The sequence below is a fragment of the Aplysia californica genome, unplaced genomic scaffold (assembly GCF_000002075.1).
Source record: "Aplysia californica isolate F4 #8 unplaced genomic scaffold, AplCal3.0 scaffold00629, whole genome shotgun sequence".
In the NCBI taxonomy this organism is placed as follows: Eukaryota; Metazoa; Mollusca; class Gastropoda; order Aplysiida; family Aplysiidae; genus Aplysia; species Aplysia californica.
In genome coordinates, this window is record NW_004797899.1 from 201,883 (window position 1) to 220,465 (window position 18,583).

Genomic DNA, 18,583 nt, shown 5'->3' on the forward strand with positions numbered 1-18,583 from the left:
ACAGTTTAACATGACGGTCACCTGTATAGTACGGGACCTCTAAGATTTTTGCCCTTGTTCCTACCATAAGATCAGGGGAGTGTCTGAAAGACAGCTGTAAGAAGACACCAAGGAGGTAAAAGGAACACATTTTAGAGGAGAACAATTTTCTGTCACGGTCAGGTTTCGAACCCAGAACCTATTGAAGGAGAGGCGAACACCGTGACCTCTAGACCACCAGAGTCCCCTAGGCTGGGAGGAAACTGGCCTCCTAAATGATCTGATCGGTGTCGATGAAGGCGAAAAAACACTAACAGGTCTAACACGAAGAAAAAAAGGGATGAAAAGTCTGGTAAACTCTAAACATACGAAACCTAAAGCTGATTGGTGTTATTGTTGATCCAGACTTGATGTTGATAAGTATACCTATGGCATATTCCAAGACAATTCAGGACTGGTGATACAGATATATTGTACAGCCAGGAAAGATGGATAGTACTAAAGTACTACGTTGTTACAATGGTTTGGATATGTTGTGAGGAATTACAGAAAGGTAATTATGTGTATATAGGTTAGGGTTAGGTGTATAAGTATATTATATTGTCTGCAACGACAGATTAGAACTAATTTCAGAGTTAAACTCCATCATTGGGAATCATGAAGACAAAACCTGAGAAATTCAAAGACTAGTGTGAGAGGAAATTTTATTTTTTCCATTTTGATACATGTGTAGTCACAGTAGTGCCCTGTTCATAAAGTCATGGAAAGGAAGAAGAACACATTTCATATAATGCCAAAAATATTAAAGCAGACGGCTGATCTCAGCAGCTGACATTATGCAGGAATATATTCCACAGTGAACAAATTGTTGCCGTTCTCAAGCTGTGATTTTACAGTTCCTTTCATTCGAATCTTATCTAAGCAGGTCAGAAAGTTGGCAAACACACAGACGGCTGATGGAGAGAGCCTGAAAGGACAAAGTGTTTCATTTCTTCTTTTCTTTCAAGAGGGAGTTGCATTTCAAAACAGTTGTAAGAGAATGCTTAGTTACGTTTCAAAAGGGGCTATCTGAAAATCCACATCAGGTTAATAAGGAATGAAAATGGAAATAGGGTTTAGAATAAATCGAAAGAAGAAAGGTTGATCGCTCTTCTACATCGAAAAGCATAAAGAGCAAAAGGTAAATAAGCACCAGAAGTACTTGATCTACTAGGGCTAGTCTCTCTCCATGCCTCCATCATTTACATAACAGACAGACAATAATGATCACGATATTGAACACCTTGACAACTTCTATTTCTTCAATGTCGCAATGTTTAAAGTTGAAGGAATGACACGTAACAGTTGACATTTGGAAGAACTCACAAGAACACAGCAACCATTGTAATAAAATGTGACATGTTACTGTTTCCTCTGGCAAGAATAAAACAAGGGTGGGGGCACTGAGATTCTATTTCACTTTCCAAAGGCGAGTTAATAAATTAAATAATTATGACCCTTTGATATTTCTTGAGCACAGAAGCTTGTAGTGAGTAACGGTGACTCAGTAACACAATCCTGTTATGGGAAATTACATACATGTATACAATATCTAACAACATTCAACAAACAAAACTTTCCACTAAAACCTACAACAAGATCTTGTTACAAAATGAGACTAGGCTGAAATGCAGTGACTGTGACAGACTTTGACCCAATGTGAGTTTCCCTGAAGGCCCCGAGTTCACCTCAGAGCATGACAGTCTTTTCCCTGCCACGCACAAAACACGTACTTCAGTTTCTGGTGGTGTATTATACTATGGCTGCTTTTAAGCACAAGGGGGAGATCTCGAAAAATGCTGTTTTGAACAAATTGAAAATAAAGTTTTTGCTCCGGGTTCAGTTTCTTTGAAAGACGAGCAGCGTTTTCTTATAACCAAACCAAATGCACACCAATGAAACCAAACTTCTCCCATAGGCACCCACTTTTGGTGTAGGTCAAGATTTCTGGAAACCCCCGAAATTTGGGTTAGCCCGCTTGTCCTTAAAAACGACCATATTTGATGAACGAGCTCTGGCCGTTCACAGGCTTCGGGCTCAGTGCCCAGAAGCTTACACTGGAGTCCATAGTGTAGGCCTACATTTTACACTGACTTACACCACTCAAGTGTCGGCAATATTGCAAACAAACACTGGAAATTTCTGCTTTTGAAAGCAACGCAAAAGAATAGGTATGGCAACATAGAAACATATATAAATGAATCCTTTAAAAATGTTTGAACACATGAAATATGAAACAGTACATTACTACAAGGGGAAATAAACTTATTCATGTCTTTTTTTTTTCACATTCTTTGGAAAATTTTTTAAGCATTTGCATTTACTCATTAAAACTAAAAGCACTGATGTCTCGACTATCTGTTTCAGAGGACAGCTACATTCTCTGGTATAAATCTAGGAAAAAGCTAAAACATGTTTAGTTTAGTTTTAGTAAGGTTTTATGGTGCTCACAACTGCATAAGGTCATATGAGCGCCAAGGGGTGGATGTCAACAGAGAAGTCCAAACGAGGAATCAGGCTTTGCTCACCTTTCTAGCCTCAACAGCACAACGTCTGCTTCGTCGACTATCAAGGCACCCCGGAAATAGCAGTTCACAAGAGAGTGACAAACATACAAAAAAAGTAGAAGTAAAATGACGATAGTAAGGATTAGGAACGAAAAAGCAGCAGTTCCCCCTTTGTTGTTCCAGCACAGTATGAGCATGACATTGATAAATCAGCCCATTTACAATTCTACTGTGCATAAGAACATGTTAATATCCCCCATTTGGGAATAGCCTAAAGACAGCTTCAGTCAGTAGCCCTGGTGGGGGGGGGGGGCTAAAACATATACATGAAAAAAATTCTATTACAGAAACCAGCCACTGTACGCGTTATTCAAAAATTCCAGTGGTGTGTTGGAGCTTGTATTGAAAAAATGGTCTACACAAGGAGAATTAAATGGCAAACACTTTTCTTGAGTTTATTTTTAGGAATTCTGTATTTTGTATTAGGTTTGTTCTTCGAAACCTGACTATTTGAGAACAATATGGTTGATTTTAAGAAGTTGCAAAGCTTTGCGTTTCAGTCAATTTTGGTTGACATTTTAAACATTTTATATTTTTCAAACAAACTGATTTTTTTCCTATTGACAAATATAATGTCCTCATGATTGATTTTTATTTCTTCGAAGTTTTATCAAAATTGGTTCAAAGTTCACCGAGAAATTGCCATTTAAGTGGGTCCTCTTGGGTTTTTTTAGACACCCAGTACTTTCTGACAAGCTGATGAAACATTTCCTCATCCTGTTCCTGTAACTGTCAAGTAATAAATAATTACAATAAGAATACAATATAACAATAACAAGCTTGAATACTTTGAGGCACATGGATATCATTATATACATAGTTACTGGAGACTTTGAGCCAGCTGAAGGATGCATGGAATAACGTATGACAATATCGGCCACATCTGTCCGAGACAACCAGCCCTTGTGGAGGAGAAAGTGATCATTGCAGACAGGTTGTCCCCCTGAACAGGACAGGTTGTCCCCCTGGACTGAGTCATTATCATACCGGTACATGGGTACACCTACTAATATACAGAAAAAACTGCCTGGAGGGGAGTGGGAAGCGGATGTCTTGTAGGTGGTTGTCTGGTAAAGGTGGTGGTTTGGTAAGTACATACGTGGGACTACACTCATACATTGACCACAAAAATGTCGTGTTTAACTGAACTGGCGATTTCGAGTTGATAATGACGAAAAAATCCCCCCCCCCCCACCCTTTCCCCCTCCCCTCGCTGACGAAAAGACTGAAGACACCTCAGAGGTAGATGTTATATTACTACGTCTTATGTTGTCATGGAACAAGTTGTCCTTGAGACTCTACATCCATAAATTCTCTCAATATACAGACTGAAAAGGGTATAACGCGTGATCCTTATCATTGCAATATCACCAGCAAATACAGAAGTTTCTACAGTTTCAAAATCAGAATCAACTAAAATATCAAACATCACTTACAGTACACAACAACCTGAATATGCTCAAAACGAAACGACTGGAAACACAGCAGTACGTCTTGGCTATGATCACTCCAGATACCATACAGACAAATATACAGACAAATATACAGATGACATTATTAACTCTATAAACACTACAATCCAATCTCATATCACAAATACTAAATAAACACAGCGGTACAAAAAGGAGAAATACCGTTCCCCACAAGGCCCTCCGGTCACAGACTTCCCCCCAAATGACCAGAAAGAGCAGAAGTTAGAGTTACGTCACACACACAGATGTGAAGTTCATGAAGGGCTCCAAGGACCAATCTCTGGTGGGATGAGACAGTGAAAACTTCACTGTAATATGGTCGCTTTTAAGCACAAAGGGGCTATCCCGAAAAATGCTGTTTTGAGAAAATCGAAAGTAAAGTTTTTGGACCCTTGTTCAGTTTCTTTAAAAGACAAGGAGAGTTTTCTCTATACCCAAACAAATATACACGCCAATGAAACCAAACTTCTCCTATAGGTAGGGCAATCCCACATTTGGTATAGGTCAAGATTTCTGGAAACCTGAAATCTGGGTTAGCCCTCTTGTCCTTAAAAGCGACCATATGTAGTCAAGAAGTTCAGAAGATACATATAGTACTCTGCTCCAATATAGAACAAAGCCTGCTGTTACTGAAGTTACCGTATTCAAAGTTTCTAAATTTATCATTTGAAAGTCGGGCGGACTGGGGAATATCAACAATATTTCATGTAAACGGATCAATAATTGAAAAATGTGATACACTTCTATTGCACCGATCTTTGGTTGTAGAGTTGTTGTAAGGTGAAGACATTTTCTCATTTTCTTTTTTCACATTTCATTCTTTGATTGGAGGCTTAAAACACTCGGATAACATCGCTTTTTAAGATAAGATGCATTTTCTCCAAATCAGCTGAAAAGGTAAATTCCTTTTCAATCCGTTATTTTTTTTCTATTATTATAATGAACAGCTTCCCCATCAGGAATTTCTGAGCAGTAGACATAGGTATGACAATCAGATCTGAACCGCATAGATATATAGATATATATATATATATATATATATATATATATATATATATATATATATATATAGATATAGATATAGATATATATATATATATATATGTGAGGCAGCGTGGTGAAATCAGGCGCTCATCAAAATACAGAAATCGGAGAAACAGGAATTTTTGGGCCAGTTTGGACATTTCTATCTAATTTTTATTCTTGGCTCAACCTCTTTTATGTCCATTTAACAACACATTTCCATGTGAATTTTACTGAAAAAAACATTGATTAAAAATTGTCATTTCTCTGTTCTCAAGGACTTTTTAGCTACTGGAGTTACCAAACTTTGGTAGCCATTTTCTCGCTAATTTCACCACTGAAACCAGGCGACCTCACTTCCTTCAATCGCAAAATCACGAATTCTATTCAAGATAGAAGGGTATCTATTTCATTGGAAGCTAGGCAAATATATCAGCTTTCAGATAGTACCAATAACTCCACATGCCAAAAAATTTAGGAGTACCTGATTCCACTGTGTCGCGACACACACAAATATATACCGGCATATACGTCCTTCACCCTCAGATGTGACCAGCCAATCTTCTTTTGTCCCAATCACTCACTTCATTACATCAGCTTTTCTACTGAGTCATATCTATCTATTTATATCTGCAACTATAGGAGATCAAAAACATAATGATAGGCACTTGTCAATGACGGTCAACAATGTGATCAACACAGGTAAAACTGCACAACAATATAACATATTTACAGACCAGGGGCAGTGTGTCTGACAAACAACATGCACTGATACCTTCATCTGTGCACCAGCAATGTCAGCTTCAGGTGAAACATTTGTGACTTACCCTTCGTCTGAGTTTATGGAAAATCTCGGAATGTGACGCAATAACTAAAGGCTGGGTTCTGTGTGGAGTTCTCACGCTACACTTGTATTTTACCATGCAACGTTCTCTTTTTCTTTCTTCTTTGGAAAGTTTGGGAAGTTGTGTTGTCTGTTAAATTCTTTTTATAATCTCTGGGATTTGAGTTGACAAAAACTGAAAGTTTCAAAAGCAGTCCTGTCATGCTCCAATCCAAGTGAAAGGTAACTCTACACACAAAACCCAACCATTTAGCTGAGGACTCTGACATATGCTACACAAGAGGACGACCCTGACATACGATACACATGTGTCTGAATCACGAGAGCGGGAAACAGAGTCGGAATTGTCTGAGACAGCCATGCCTTGTCAAGGAGAACAGAGGTTGTCTCAAATAGATGCTTCTCTCAGACAGGGTCATGATGACCTGGAGAAAATGTTTGGTGGGGAGTGGCAGGTTCTATGATTGTCTTGGACAGGTGGCAGTTAGAGCAGGCTCCACTGTATTTAGAGATTACTAGTTCCGGTCGGCTAACTACAGACTGACAACTTGGACAGTCCTGGAGTAAACAATGGGGCAAAGGAAGCATCTCCAGTCACTGAGTGACAGCCAACAGTTAGGAGCTCATGCTGTCCAGGTAAACCAGACAAGACAAAGACAACCAACAGTTAGGAGCTTATGCTGTCCAGGTAAAACAGACAAGGCGAAGACAACCAACAGTTAGGAGCTTATGCTGTCCAGGTAAAACAGACAAGACAAAGACAACCAACAGTTAGGAGCTTATGCTGTCCAGGTAAAACAGACAAGGCGAAGACAACCAACAGTTAGGAGCTTATGCTGTCCAGGTAAAACAGACAAGGCAAAGACAACCAGTTCATGACGTCTGCTTTACAACAAAAACTGTTTTTGATTTCACAGAAATCTCATTATAGCAAACAATTCAGTATTTCATAACATTAAACGCACATATAAAAATACACAGATGTCGAGGTATCGTAGTGAAATCAGACGCACATCAAAATAAGGAAATCGAAGAGACAAGAATCTTTCCGCTAGTTAGGCCAAGTTCATCTAATTTTTTGCTCAACACCTTTGAAGTCCATATCAAACACATTTCCACGTGAGTTTTATGGAAAAACGATTAAAGGCACAAGATACGTAAATTTTCAGTCTTCAAGGACTCTCAAGCTATTGAAGTTACAAAGCTTTGGTGGCCATCTTCTCGCTAATTTTACCTCTGAAACCAGACGACCCCCCCACCTCCTTCCATCCCTGATATCTCAACTTCTCATCAAGAAAGATGAGTATTTTTTCCATTGAAAGCAAGGCCAATAAATCTACTTTGAGATGACATCAATACCTCCACAGGCCCAAAGTTTGACGAATGCCTGAGTGATCCCACCATGTTATGACACATATAGACGTCAAAAACAAAAATTGGGAGCTTGATAAAAACCATTGAAACACTGTCCTCAAAAAGGTGAAAATTGGAAACAAAGTCTTGAAGAATACATGATAAGACCTTTGAAACACTGTCTGATAAGACCTTTGAAACACTGTCTGATAAGACCTTTGAAACACTGTCTGATAAGACCTTTGAAACACTGTCTGATAAGACCTTTGAAACACTGTCTGATAAGACCTTCGACAAGGGGCACAAAAACACTCATGAGAACTTGGAGTCGATAAACAAAATGTATGGCCATTTCTATCAGATCTTTGTGTAACAATAGAGCTTTCCAACAAATGATCAACACGATAACATATGGCAAGAAGATATATATGGCATGTAATGATATCAACAAATTAGTCAGGGTAGCAGATCACAGAAGATGGCAATAACAAAAATGGTATTATGATCAGGAAATGAACATGATTTATCAATGGGATAGCGGTCACCTTTAAACATTTTCGGCCAGTTTAACTCTCTTCTGTCTTGAGCAACAATCTCAGCAGATACAGGAATATATTTGAGCTCGTGAACAACCGCTACCTCTTCTCAGCTGAAGATAGCAGGAAATTTGACCTTTCTAATAAAAGCTCATCATCAAAAAAGACCCATTCATGGAAATCATACCCTGTATCAGTCTAAAAAGAATAAAACAAAATCAACATTTAGACAGGATCTGGGCATTTTCTTGCTGAGACTGTAAAGTAAACTAAGAAAGTTCTTCAAAGCAAACTAGAACAGAATACAGACTAAGACCATATGTTATTATGATGCATACACTCACAAACATCAAAATGCAATATCAGGAGTGAGAATGTTGAAAGATTTTATCGTAGATGCTGAGACATTCGTCCATCGGTAATGAATTACTTTTAGTGGACATTGTGTGACACACGTCTAGTCAGGGCTTATAAGAAAAGAGAAGAAATTTGGCGTTTTTACAAGATACAACTGAACTCAAAGCACTCATCACGTAGTTGGACATTATCGGAGCAAGATCAAATTTCTCTAGTTTTTTTATATGACTTTTGAAACTGAAGCAAATCTGCAGAAAGTATGAGCAGACTGTATCTCATTGAAAAATTCTGTTAGTGCACAAAGCTGAAAGATCATGTAGATGAGCTATTAAATAGATGAGACCCCCTCAAACAAACGCCTTTCAAAGACATAAAGATACAAACGACAACTCACTGGAATGTCAAGTACAACCAAAGAAAACAACTGAAAAACGCAGAGAGGCTTTTCTTGAATAGTGCTTGACCTAGAAGTGCTCAGCATTGTTTACTTTTTGGAATATCAAAAATAACAAGTACACTTTGGCTACTTTTAGATTTTTAAAATGGCACTCTATCTTTAAAAAAAAAAAAAAAAGATTCATTTCGTCTTCTCTTGCTTTTCTGCTTTCAATACAATACTTAGTTATAATCTTACTTCATTCTTATTTTTGGAACTAGATGAGCATCAGCGAATGTTTTGTGGTTGTGTCAGCGGCTTCATGTATGGTCCCCAGACGTTGGTGGGTAGTGGAGTGATAGTGAGCCACTGGGAGGTAGAGGGGGAGGGAGGACGAAGGGGGGAAAGAGGGTGAGATAGATATATATATAGATAGATAGATAGATAGAAAGAGAGAGAGGGAGAGATAGATTAGGTAGAGAGCGAGAGAGAGCGAGAGAGAGACAAAGGGGAACAGAGAGTGAGAGAGAGAGAAAGAGGGGGGGGGGGGGGGGGGAGAGGGAATGACATTTCACAATGTACTGGTTCTGTGGACTCAGTAATGACAGTGCCCATGCTGCAAGTATCACGGCTAAACTCCTAAATTTAACTACATAAACATTTTTAACTGACAAAGACACCAACTGATAACTGCCTATCGTACAACATTTTACCCTTTTGTGAAAATTTAAAAAATTGATTTCACTTATACCAGCATTTGATTGTCAACTCTAAATGCTTCTGTTGAGATGAGGCAAAAATGAACCGCCAAAAAGTAGCGGTAAAACAAACTATTCCCATCCTTCTGTGTGAGATCAACGAGTCACTCTTCTGTGTGCGATCAACGAGTCACTCGGCAGAGCTGAGTACGTCGTCCGTAAGGCCATTGGTGTAAGCGATGTGGTCCAGTTGTCTCCTGTAAATAGTCAGGTCATTCATGAACCACGGGATGCGAGTGTTCTCCAGTTGAGCTATTTCGGTGACACATTCCCTGTCAACATCCTCGTAAGAAATCTTTCCGAGTCGCACGAGAAGATGAAAGTCGAGAACTCTCCGTCGTTTCAGCAACTGCAGAGCCCCATCTAGATACACCTGATCCTTGCAAAAGCACCCTAAAAAATAGGATCAAGAGGAATATTTCAACATTAAATTTATCAACTAACAATTGGCTCAAAGTCTTGCATAGAATCTTGAATTGAAATCCTTAACTCTAGGCCCCCAAGGAACGCTGATCGGCGACCATAAGAAGCCGTCCCTTTTCCCCACAGGACGCCGATCGGTGACGGTGTGATATAGCATGCACCGCATCTGTACCATGGTCCGTGGGGATATGTGTTGCACGCTGTGTGCACTGCATGGGTGAAAAGTGTTATACATACAACCCCTCCCTGCCATAGGCTAAACACAGACATTCATAACCAACTCAAAAGGCATAACACACATCACGTACAAACATCTCGAGAAGCTAACTTGGGATTCAAAATCTGTTGAAAACTACAATTTTATAAATCCAGATCTACCGTGTTCTCAGGAATATTCAAAGCTACCTTCATTCAAATTTTGAGGTCAAAAGGTGTATCATTTCATCTAAAAAGTGATGCAACAGTTGGTGCCATCAGAATATATAATATGTATTGATAAAATCCCAGTTCTATGAACAGTAGAATATCTTATAGCCAAAGAAGAGATTGGAGACTTCATAAAGGTATTTTCCTTTTTTTTTTCTCTACATTTCAGTCTTGTCACTCAAAAGTGGATCTCCAAAAATTGAATGTTTAAATCGCTATATATATATATATATTTCATTGTAAGATACAACAGAATTAAACCATTGGTTTCTTTGTGAGAAATAGGAGCGTCCACTGTTCAGTAGAGGCAAAGATCATACATAACAGAATAGTTAACTCTGCCAAAAAGGTGTCCGCGGAAGTCCACATATCGGTTCAGATGTCGCTGCAGTCTTTGTTTTGAAGCTCTCTTTAGTTTTTCCAGAAAAAGAATAGGAATAGCACCCCCTTGCGCATCAGCTGTTCCTGTTCACTAAGTGCGGAGTTTTGGGTTTATGTTATTTAATGACCTCTCGCCTCTCGTTCTAAAGCCAAATTAAATGAAGAAAACAGTCGCCCCTTCCACCTGAAGAGGATTTTTGTTAGCGTAACCATTAAAAAAGGTGCTATTCCGAAACTTTAATTATAAATTATACAAAAACTTGTTAGTTTTAATTCGACTTTTTTCCACACAAGTAGGGTAACTCTGTTCACAAAGCAGGCGCTCTTTCGAAGATGGCGCCACATTCCATGAACTACCACAACAGAGCTGAACTATTCCAAGGATACAACCCCATGGGACAGATCACAGTGTACTCCAAGGAGCACAACAGACAACACAAATGAGCTCTCTGGTGAGTGCCCAGTGAATGTGTTCATGTATCAGAGAGAGTGTGTGTGAGCATGAGATTTTCTGTCAGCTGGAGTCATGGCATATATAGCCAACATGGGGATAAATATTTCACCTGGCCTGGATGTATCTTCCTGTCCCCTCTTGGCTCGCAGGCAATAGTCCCAGCGCACGTTTGGGTTGTAGACAAACTTTTCAATGTCCATGAAGAGTTCCTTGAAGGACAGTCGCGAGGCCATGAACGTGGTGTAGTAGAGCAGAGCAGCACGCCACAGGTAGGGGCGGTCCCTGAACAGCACGCTGTGTAGCGACGCGAGCCCCTCCTCTGTCGGGTTGATCGGCCCCATACCAAGATCACGACGCACACGCCAGCTGTGCCAGGGCTGGTAGCGAGTGTTGCAGCTACGAAGATAGTGAGTACCTGAAAGACAAACACCCAATACAAACATCAATCAGTGCCCTTGAAAAGCAAGTCAGAGAAAAATCGAATTGGTTGCTTTTAAGCACAAGGGGGCTATCCCGATAAATGCTGTTTTGAGAAAATCGAGGTTAAAGTTTTTGGATCCTTATTCAGTCTCTTTAAAAGACAAGGAGAGTTTTCTCTATAACCAAACAAATATACACACCAATGAAACCAAACTTCTCCTATAGGTACGGCAAAGCTCACTTTTGGTGTAGGTCAAGATTTTTAGAACCCCCCCCAAATCTGGGTTAGCCCGCTTATCCTACACCAAAAGTTGCTAGGAGAGAAGCTGTTTCACATTTACAAGGCCTTTTTGTTTACAATTAATATATCTCATAAAGATTAAGAATTGATAAGGTGACATGAGATGAGAAGAGATGATCTCACACAGACATACACATTTACATACACGGACACGCACACACACGAATGGATGGACATACACAATGATGTTCCTCTCCCCTATCTGACAATGACAGAATAGCTTCAACTTTCCTCTTCATCCTAGAAAGGGAGGGCAAAAAAACATGTTCTTTTGTTCTGTTCAAGTCGCGTAAAACTTTCACTTCCCACAGCTTAGAGGCACCGTAAATCTGTCAAAATCCCAGTAGGGCCTATCTATTCCACAAAGAGGAAAACCCTTTGACTATAACACTTTGCAGTACAAAACACCCCCTCTGGCCACCCAGCCAGGAGAGCGTCTGCAGTGACTGACACCAACTTCTCGGCCCTGGCGCAGAACTGCGCCGGGTGACTGGAACAGATAATTTTCACTGGCAATTGCGCCAAGTGACGGCAAAGTGTTAACCGACTGACCTAAAACTGCGAATCGTACACCGCACTCACCGACTGACCTAAAACTACCACCGTACACATCACTCACCGACTGTCCTAAAACTGCCACTGTATACCTCACTCACCGCCTGACCTAAAACTGCCACCGTACACCTCACTCACCGACTGACCTAAAACTACCACCGTACACCCCACTCACCCAGTTCGTGTCTCAGCAGACCCTCGGCCCAGCACTCCCTCAGGTTCACACAACGCACGTTCAGCATGGCCTTGCCCTTTGACCTGGTCATGGATCCTCGGCTCAGCATGTCCTCACTCAGGTTCAAGGTCACTTCATCCTCAAGTTCCTCATTTTTCAAGTACCTGAGGAATTTGTGTAATTGGATTTGCCTGTCAATAATATATTTTTTTTTAGGAATCATCTGTTCATTGACAGCCAAACCCTATGACACGGACCCAAGTAATACAAAGTACACAAAATGTAATACACAAAATGTAATACACCAAATGTAATACACCAAATGTAATACACAAAATGTAATAATAATAATAATAATAATAGATAATAATAGTTAGCATTTGTATAGCACATATCCCCGCTCAACAGCAGGCTCTATGCCCTTTACACTATATTATTACCCCAGCGGACCATAGAACACTCCGAAACATTCTCAGCTTCCCAGGAAGCATACAGTGCAAGCAGCCGATTAAGCGCTCAAACACTAACAAACTGACGAGATCTTTCGCTGTCTATAGCCGGGTACCCATTCCCACCTGGGTGAAGTGAGGAAAATTCGTGTAAAGTGCCTTTCCCAAGGACACAACGTCGGGCCCTTGACGGGATTCGAACCCACGACCTTACGGTTACGAGTCCGAGAGCCTAACCACTAGGCCACCGACGCCACACTAAGAAGGGAGGTCAAAGAAGAAATAATGTCTCCTTGAGTAACTATTGAGCTCACTTGGTACTACAAGCTCTGAGATGGTCATTGTCAGAAATGAAAGGAGGAAAACAATACATAGACAAACAACAGTACAGGAATTTCCATTATAAAATCATGCCAGGGACAATCTAAGAAAATCTGGGATAGAAAGCAAGGCTGAAGTTTGAGTTTTAACCGGACACAAAAATGTTCTCGTGAAGACAGAGCACTCTGTCACAGTCAACAAGAAAGAGGGAAAGAGGAAAAGTGATGGTCTGGGAAATAACATATAGGAAGTTGTAATGTACATAGATCAAGAAAGCGGAGTAATTTCGCTCATTCTTGGAAAAGACAAAAATCTTTGTTGAGTTCATGCAAAGTTGTGAAGCAATTATATTTGTTGATAATAACACCAAGTTCCCTGCCCTGTCCATTATTTGAAGATTAAAAAACCAATAAAATATATATATGTGAGGCATCGTGGTGAAATCAGGCGCTTGTCAAAACAATGAAATCAAAGAAATCGGCATTTTAGAGGCGATGGAAATTTTTTTCTAATTTTCTTTTTTTGCTCAACACCTTTTTCTATGTCCATTTAAAACACATTTGTATAGATTTACTTAAACACGCTGATTAAAGGCACAAAAAATGTAAATTTTCAGTTTCCAACGACTCTCAGGCTATGGAAGTTACCAAACTTTGGCGGCCATTTTCTCGCTAATTTTACCTCAGAAACCAGGTGATCCTGACCTCCTTCAATCACAAATATTTCAACTTCTATTCAACAAATATGGATATTTTTTCCACCAAAAGGAAGGCAAATGAACAAGCTACCAAGAACCCCATATGCCCAAAAATTGACTAGCACTTGATTCCATCGCATCCATGACACATATTTCAACTCAGCGATATAATAAATCCATGCATTTAAAATCAAGTTATCTTTTGAACAGAGTATAAACATTACAAAATACAAAAGAACTTTTTAGGATTCTTTACCTGATCACAAGCCACTCATTGTATTAAGAAAAACTTTGTCTCTTACTTTTTTACCAGCGAGTATATTTGAGACTTGCTCAAAATTCTGCCACCAGTGACTTCCTCAAAAGTTTCATACGTTCCAAAGTAACTGATGGCTTTTTCCATGATCAGAATAGCCTGGAGAAAAGACAAAAGTAATTTTCAGATAAAGGTTGAAACAATATTGTAAAAAAAAAATATTATGCTTTACGATCTGTAGGCCTAATAGATGTTAGAAATGCCACCATTTAAATAATGCAAAGAATTTTGGCAGACATAAATAAATGCACATTGCACTTTTCACGGAAACTTGGAATTTTGACTCAGGCAGATTAAAATGTTCAAACTGATAAAAAGAACATAATTTGTTCCATACAATTTCATATCAACATAAATACTTGACACTGCACAACTTGTCAATCTGATATGTTGCCATGTTGAAAAAATGTTCTTTTCGTTTAAGCAGGACTAAAAAAAATTTAAAAATATTATTTTCATGAGTACCATACTATCACATCTCATATGTCATTACTTACGTGTGGAATATAAGTAACATGTCATTATGTGTAGTAAACATTACTTACATGTGGAATATACTATAACATGTCATTATGTGTAGTAAACATTACTTACATATACTATAACATGTCATTATGTGTAGTAAACATTACTTACATGTGGAATATACTATAACATGTCATTATGTGTAGTAAACATTACTTACATGTGGAATATACTTGTCAGAAGGATCTCTGAACTTGTCCATCACATCATCATCAACACAGCCTCGATACACAAAGTACGGATTGTAATTGAAATTTGCTCGCATGAAGCGCTCTTTCTCCGACTTCTCATTTTCCGGTTTTATGGCGGCAAGCAGTGGGAGTTTTTTCTTCTTCTCGTTGCTCTTCATGACCAGATGCACAGGAAGTGAGAGTTGACGAGGGGGGGGAGTCGCCAGTTCCTCCAGTCTCCCAGGTGACAGGATGTTGGGCAGCTTTTTCACTTTGGAATCTTCCTTTTTCTTCACGTCTGAATCGGAAAGACTTGAGGTATCTCTTAACATGCTTCCGTGAGGAACAGTTATAACTTCACTCAAAGATTTTCTGTGTTTGCTTGTAGATTTTTTCTTTTTCTTTTTGCGAGGTTTGTCGTTTGGAAAGCTCAGGCTTTGCGACTGGTCTTTGTTGTTCAAAGTTTCCACAGTGACCAGTGTGACACATTTAGCAGAGCCATTCAGGCCACCAGTGATGTGACCTGCGCGCTCCATGTTGGATATCGAGTGGCGATACCGTCGATAAAACATGGTCCTGCTTTCTTAATTGAAATGATGCTGCTCGGAAAACTGTCAATCAGCCATGTTGCTCATTGGGAAGTCAGTCTCGATGAAACGTTCCACAGACATCTGCAAGATAAATGTTGTATTCATAAAAACAGTGTCAGAGATGAGTCAAATGCATATATTTTTCTACATTTATGAAATCATTTTACAAGATGAAACACAGTCGGACCTGTCCAAGATGATCAACCAACGTCCAGGAGAACCGTAGTCATCTTAGGCTGGTGGTCCTCTTGGGCAGCGCCATTCTCAAATAGAACAGAACGCGAAGGCCCGTGGGAAGTGGGGAAAATGGTTGTTTGTACCGGTGATCAGTCTCCGACAGGTCGTTGTTAAAGTAGGTTAGACGGTAGGACAAAATAATGGTTCTAAACAGCTAATATAACCATCATTCAGTGCAGGGAGACATACAGACAGACAGAAACAACAAGGAGAAAGACAAGAAGAAGGACAAACACAGTACTTCGACTTCGACTTTTGAAGATAGATAGTTAATTTTTTAATCAAAAGCAAGACAAATGAACAAGCTTTAAGGTAATGGAGTGTCTACATACACGGTAACCGGACACATAGTCCCAGACTCTACGTATACAGTAACCGGAAGGTCCACCCTTGTTCTTCACAGAAGTATCGTGTTGTGGGACTCGCCGTGTTGTGTGTGCACTGGGCCAACTCCGACATTCTCCGAAGTGTGCATTGTGTGAGGGCACGTTATTTGACAATGGCCATTTCAGCTGCCTTTTTTTCTCTATATATAGAGATCCAAGTTCCTAGTCATAGACAACCTTGTGTAGATCTAGATGTACGACTACTCCGTCTGACCCCTACAGCGGGACTTTTATTACCGCAATATTTATCCCCTTTTTCCAATGTAAACTTAATTATTTTACATATGCTTGGGTTTAGCGGGACAAGGAAAGTCTTGAACTTGGATACAGCAGGAGAGATCGCGCGAGCTGTATACACATATCTGGGGGAAGGGGGGTGGCTGTGGTGGGCTCCAAACAGTAGGCAGTCAGCGGAGCAGCGTTGTCATTGGCCAGTCTAGTGATGAGTGAGGGAGGATGGGGCGAAGTAGTTACCCTGCACCTATTATAGCTCAAGGGGCCCCCGAAACTAAGTATCGACCCGGTTACCCTGTACGTAGACACTGATCAGACTATAATGTGCCCGGTTACCGTGTACGTAGACACTTTGTTAAGATAACCAATTCCTCCTTGCCCAAAAATTGACAAGCGCCTGCTTCCACCCCGTCATGATACTAAAGGTGCTCTACAATATTCTCATAATGTGTTGCACATCAGAGGACTAACTAAATGTGGTGTATTTGGTTGTTTTTGGTTGTGGCAGGGGGTTAGGCCTAGCCTATTGTATTGTTTGGCTGAAAGTGTGAGAGTGAGTAAAGTGTGAGTCTCTGTTCAGTTGTATTGTTTGCAAGTTGATAAAAGTCTGAGTTATTACTGGTGGGAGTGGGAGAGGAGAGAGTTGTATCAAGGCAGAGGAGGCCTGCTGACAGTATAGGTTGTGAAAAAGGCTAGTTAGAGCCTCGGTTCAGTTGTGCGTGAAGTGCGAGATTCCAATCCAATGCATCGGGGCCCCAAAGCTGCGGAAGGAATCACAACACAGAGCAGAGGAACAGGTTTGGCTAATTCCTGTTATAGTGGCATGTGACAGAAGGTTAGTAGTGTAAAATCTTTGTTTTATGTTCCAAGTAACAACACTAAACATTAGCAACCCACACAAATTTGAAGAAATTTTCTCTCAGACACATTTTGAGTGACAATTAAGACAGTCACCCCCAAATATATATATATCATCCTCGCTCAGTCCTGAGTCCTAAAGGGTGTAATGACTTTTTGTCCATCACTTTCATTGCAGGCTACTGTACTGTACTGTACTGTGCCAGGACCCAAATATCTGGTTGTCTAGACTAGTCTTTTTGATTATACATGCATAGGATGAAAGTGTGTGTTTGTATGGTGTGTGCTCAGGTGCAGGCTAAGTTTAATACTAATAGTACCATTGTAGCCCTCCAACCATCTGCTGAGGTTAGTAGGAGTAAACATTCAATGATTTTATAGTTGCATTCGTTAAAGTGAAGAGTAGAGGGGTTTCAGGGGGGCTTGATTTTATAAAAATATGGAGGGGGGGGGGGGAATTTTACCATAATTTGATGTTAGGCCTTTGCAGTTAGGTTGCATTTCTGTTCTTTGTGTTGCCTATATTTGCTCATCAAGACTTTTGGATTTCTTCTCTGGATGTAAACAAATGGATCATGGACTTTAACGAACGGAACTACAAGATCAACAACAAACATTCATACTGTGTGAAGTTAAAGAGAAGGTTTTTAAGCGTGTTCCAAACAAAAAGGATCCTTCAAACAACAGAGAATTTAGAGTAGTAACAATAGTAACATTATCCTGCCGGGACAAACATATATGTCATCATCATAGAGTGCCATTCATTTCCATAGTCAAAATAGACAGCCTAGTTCCCTAGCCCCAGAAGACGAAGACATCTAGAATCTAGATCTAGATCTAGATCTAGTCTAGACTAGATCTAGATCTAGATTAGATCTATACATCTAATCTATATCTAGATCTAGATTCTAGATCTAGATTAGAAGTAGAAGAATCACTTGGACTTGGAGCCGGAGCGGGTTGATTATAGAGCAATTCAAACCATCCAGGTTACGCCTGGATATTCAAAAAAATAGAGTGGCGATAAATTCTCACACTGCAGAATCAACACGCTTCCATATATGCACACTCGATTTGTTTCGTACAATACAGAAGTATTCATAACTCCCACGGTCACAATGAGCCGCCATGATGACAACTAAATAAGTTCCCACAGTAACAACTCCGAGAGTAGTCCCCCCTGTTTGTGAAAAATTTGCTTATAATTTGGACTTATGAAGTTCCATCTGATAAATTACATTTGTCATCATTTTCTTAATTTACAAAATGTCAGAGAAAATGATTTTTTGAAAGAATTTTATCTTTAGTGAAAAGTTCTGAAAAATATTAGAACTTCTAAAATCCCAAACTAGATTTCCGGT

At 39.7% G+C, this 18,583-nt stretch overlaps 1 protein-coding gene across 1 annotated transcript; it reads right to left on the reverse strand.

Annotated features, from left to right (window-relative positions):
* Nucleotides 1-9,114: 9,114 nt before the first annotated feature.
* On the reverse strand, nucleotides 9,115-18,473 carry LOC101859436 (uncharacterized protein KIAA0895). The gene is made up of 6 exons (XM_005107771.3): nucleotides 18,258-18,473; nucleotides 14,908-15,588; nucleotides 14,209-14,321; nucleotides 12,440-12,603; nucleotides 11,098-11,403; nucleotides 9,115-9,697 (listed from the first exon to the last, which is right to left on the reverse strand). The coding sequence occupies exons 2-6, from the start codon at nucleotides 15,487-15,489 to the stop codon at nucleotides 9,435-9,437; spliced, it is 1,428 nt and encodes a 475-aa protein (XP_005107828.1). The 5' UTR covers nucleotides 15,490-15,588; nucleotides 18,258-18,473; the 3' UTR covers nucleotides 9,115-9,434.
* Nucleotides 18,474-18,583: the final 110 nt, after the last annotated feature.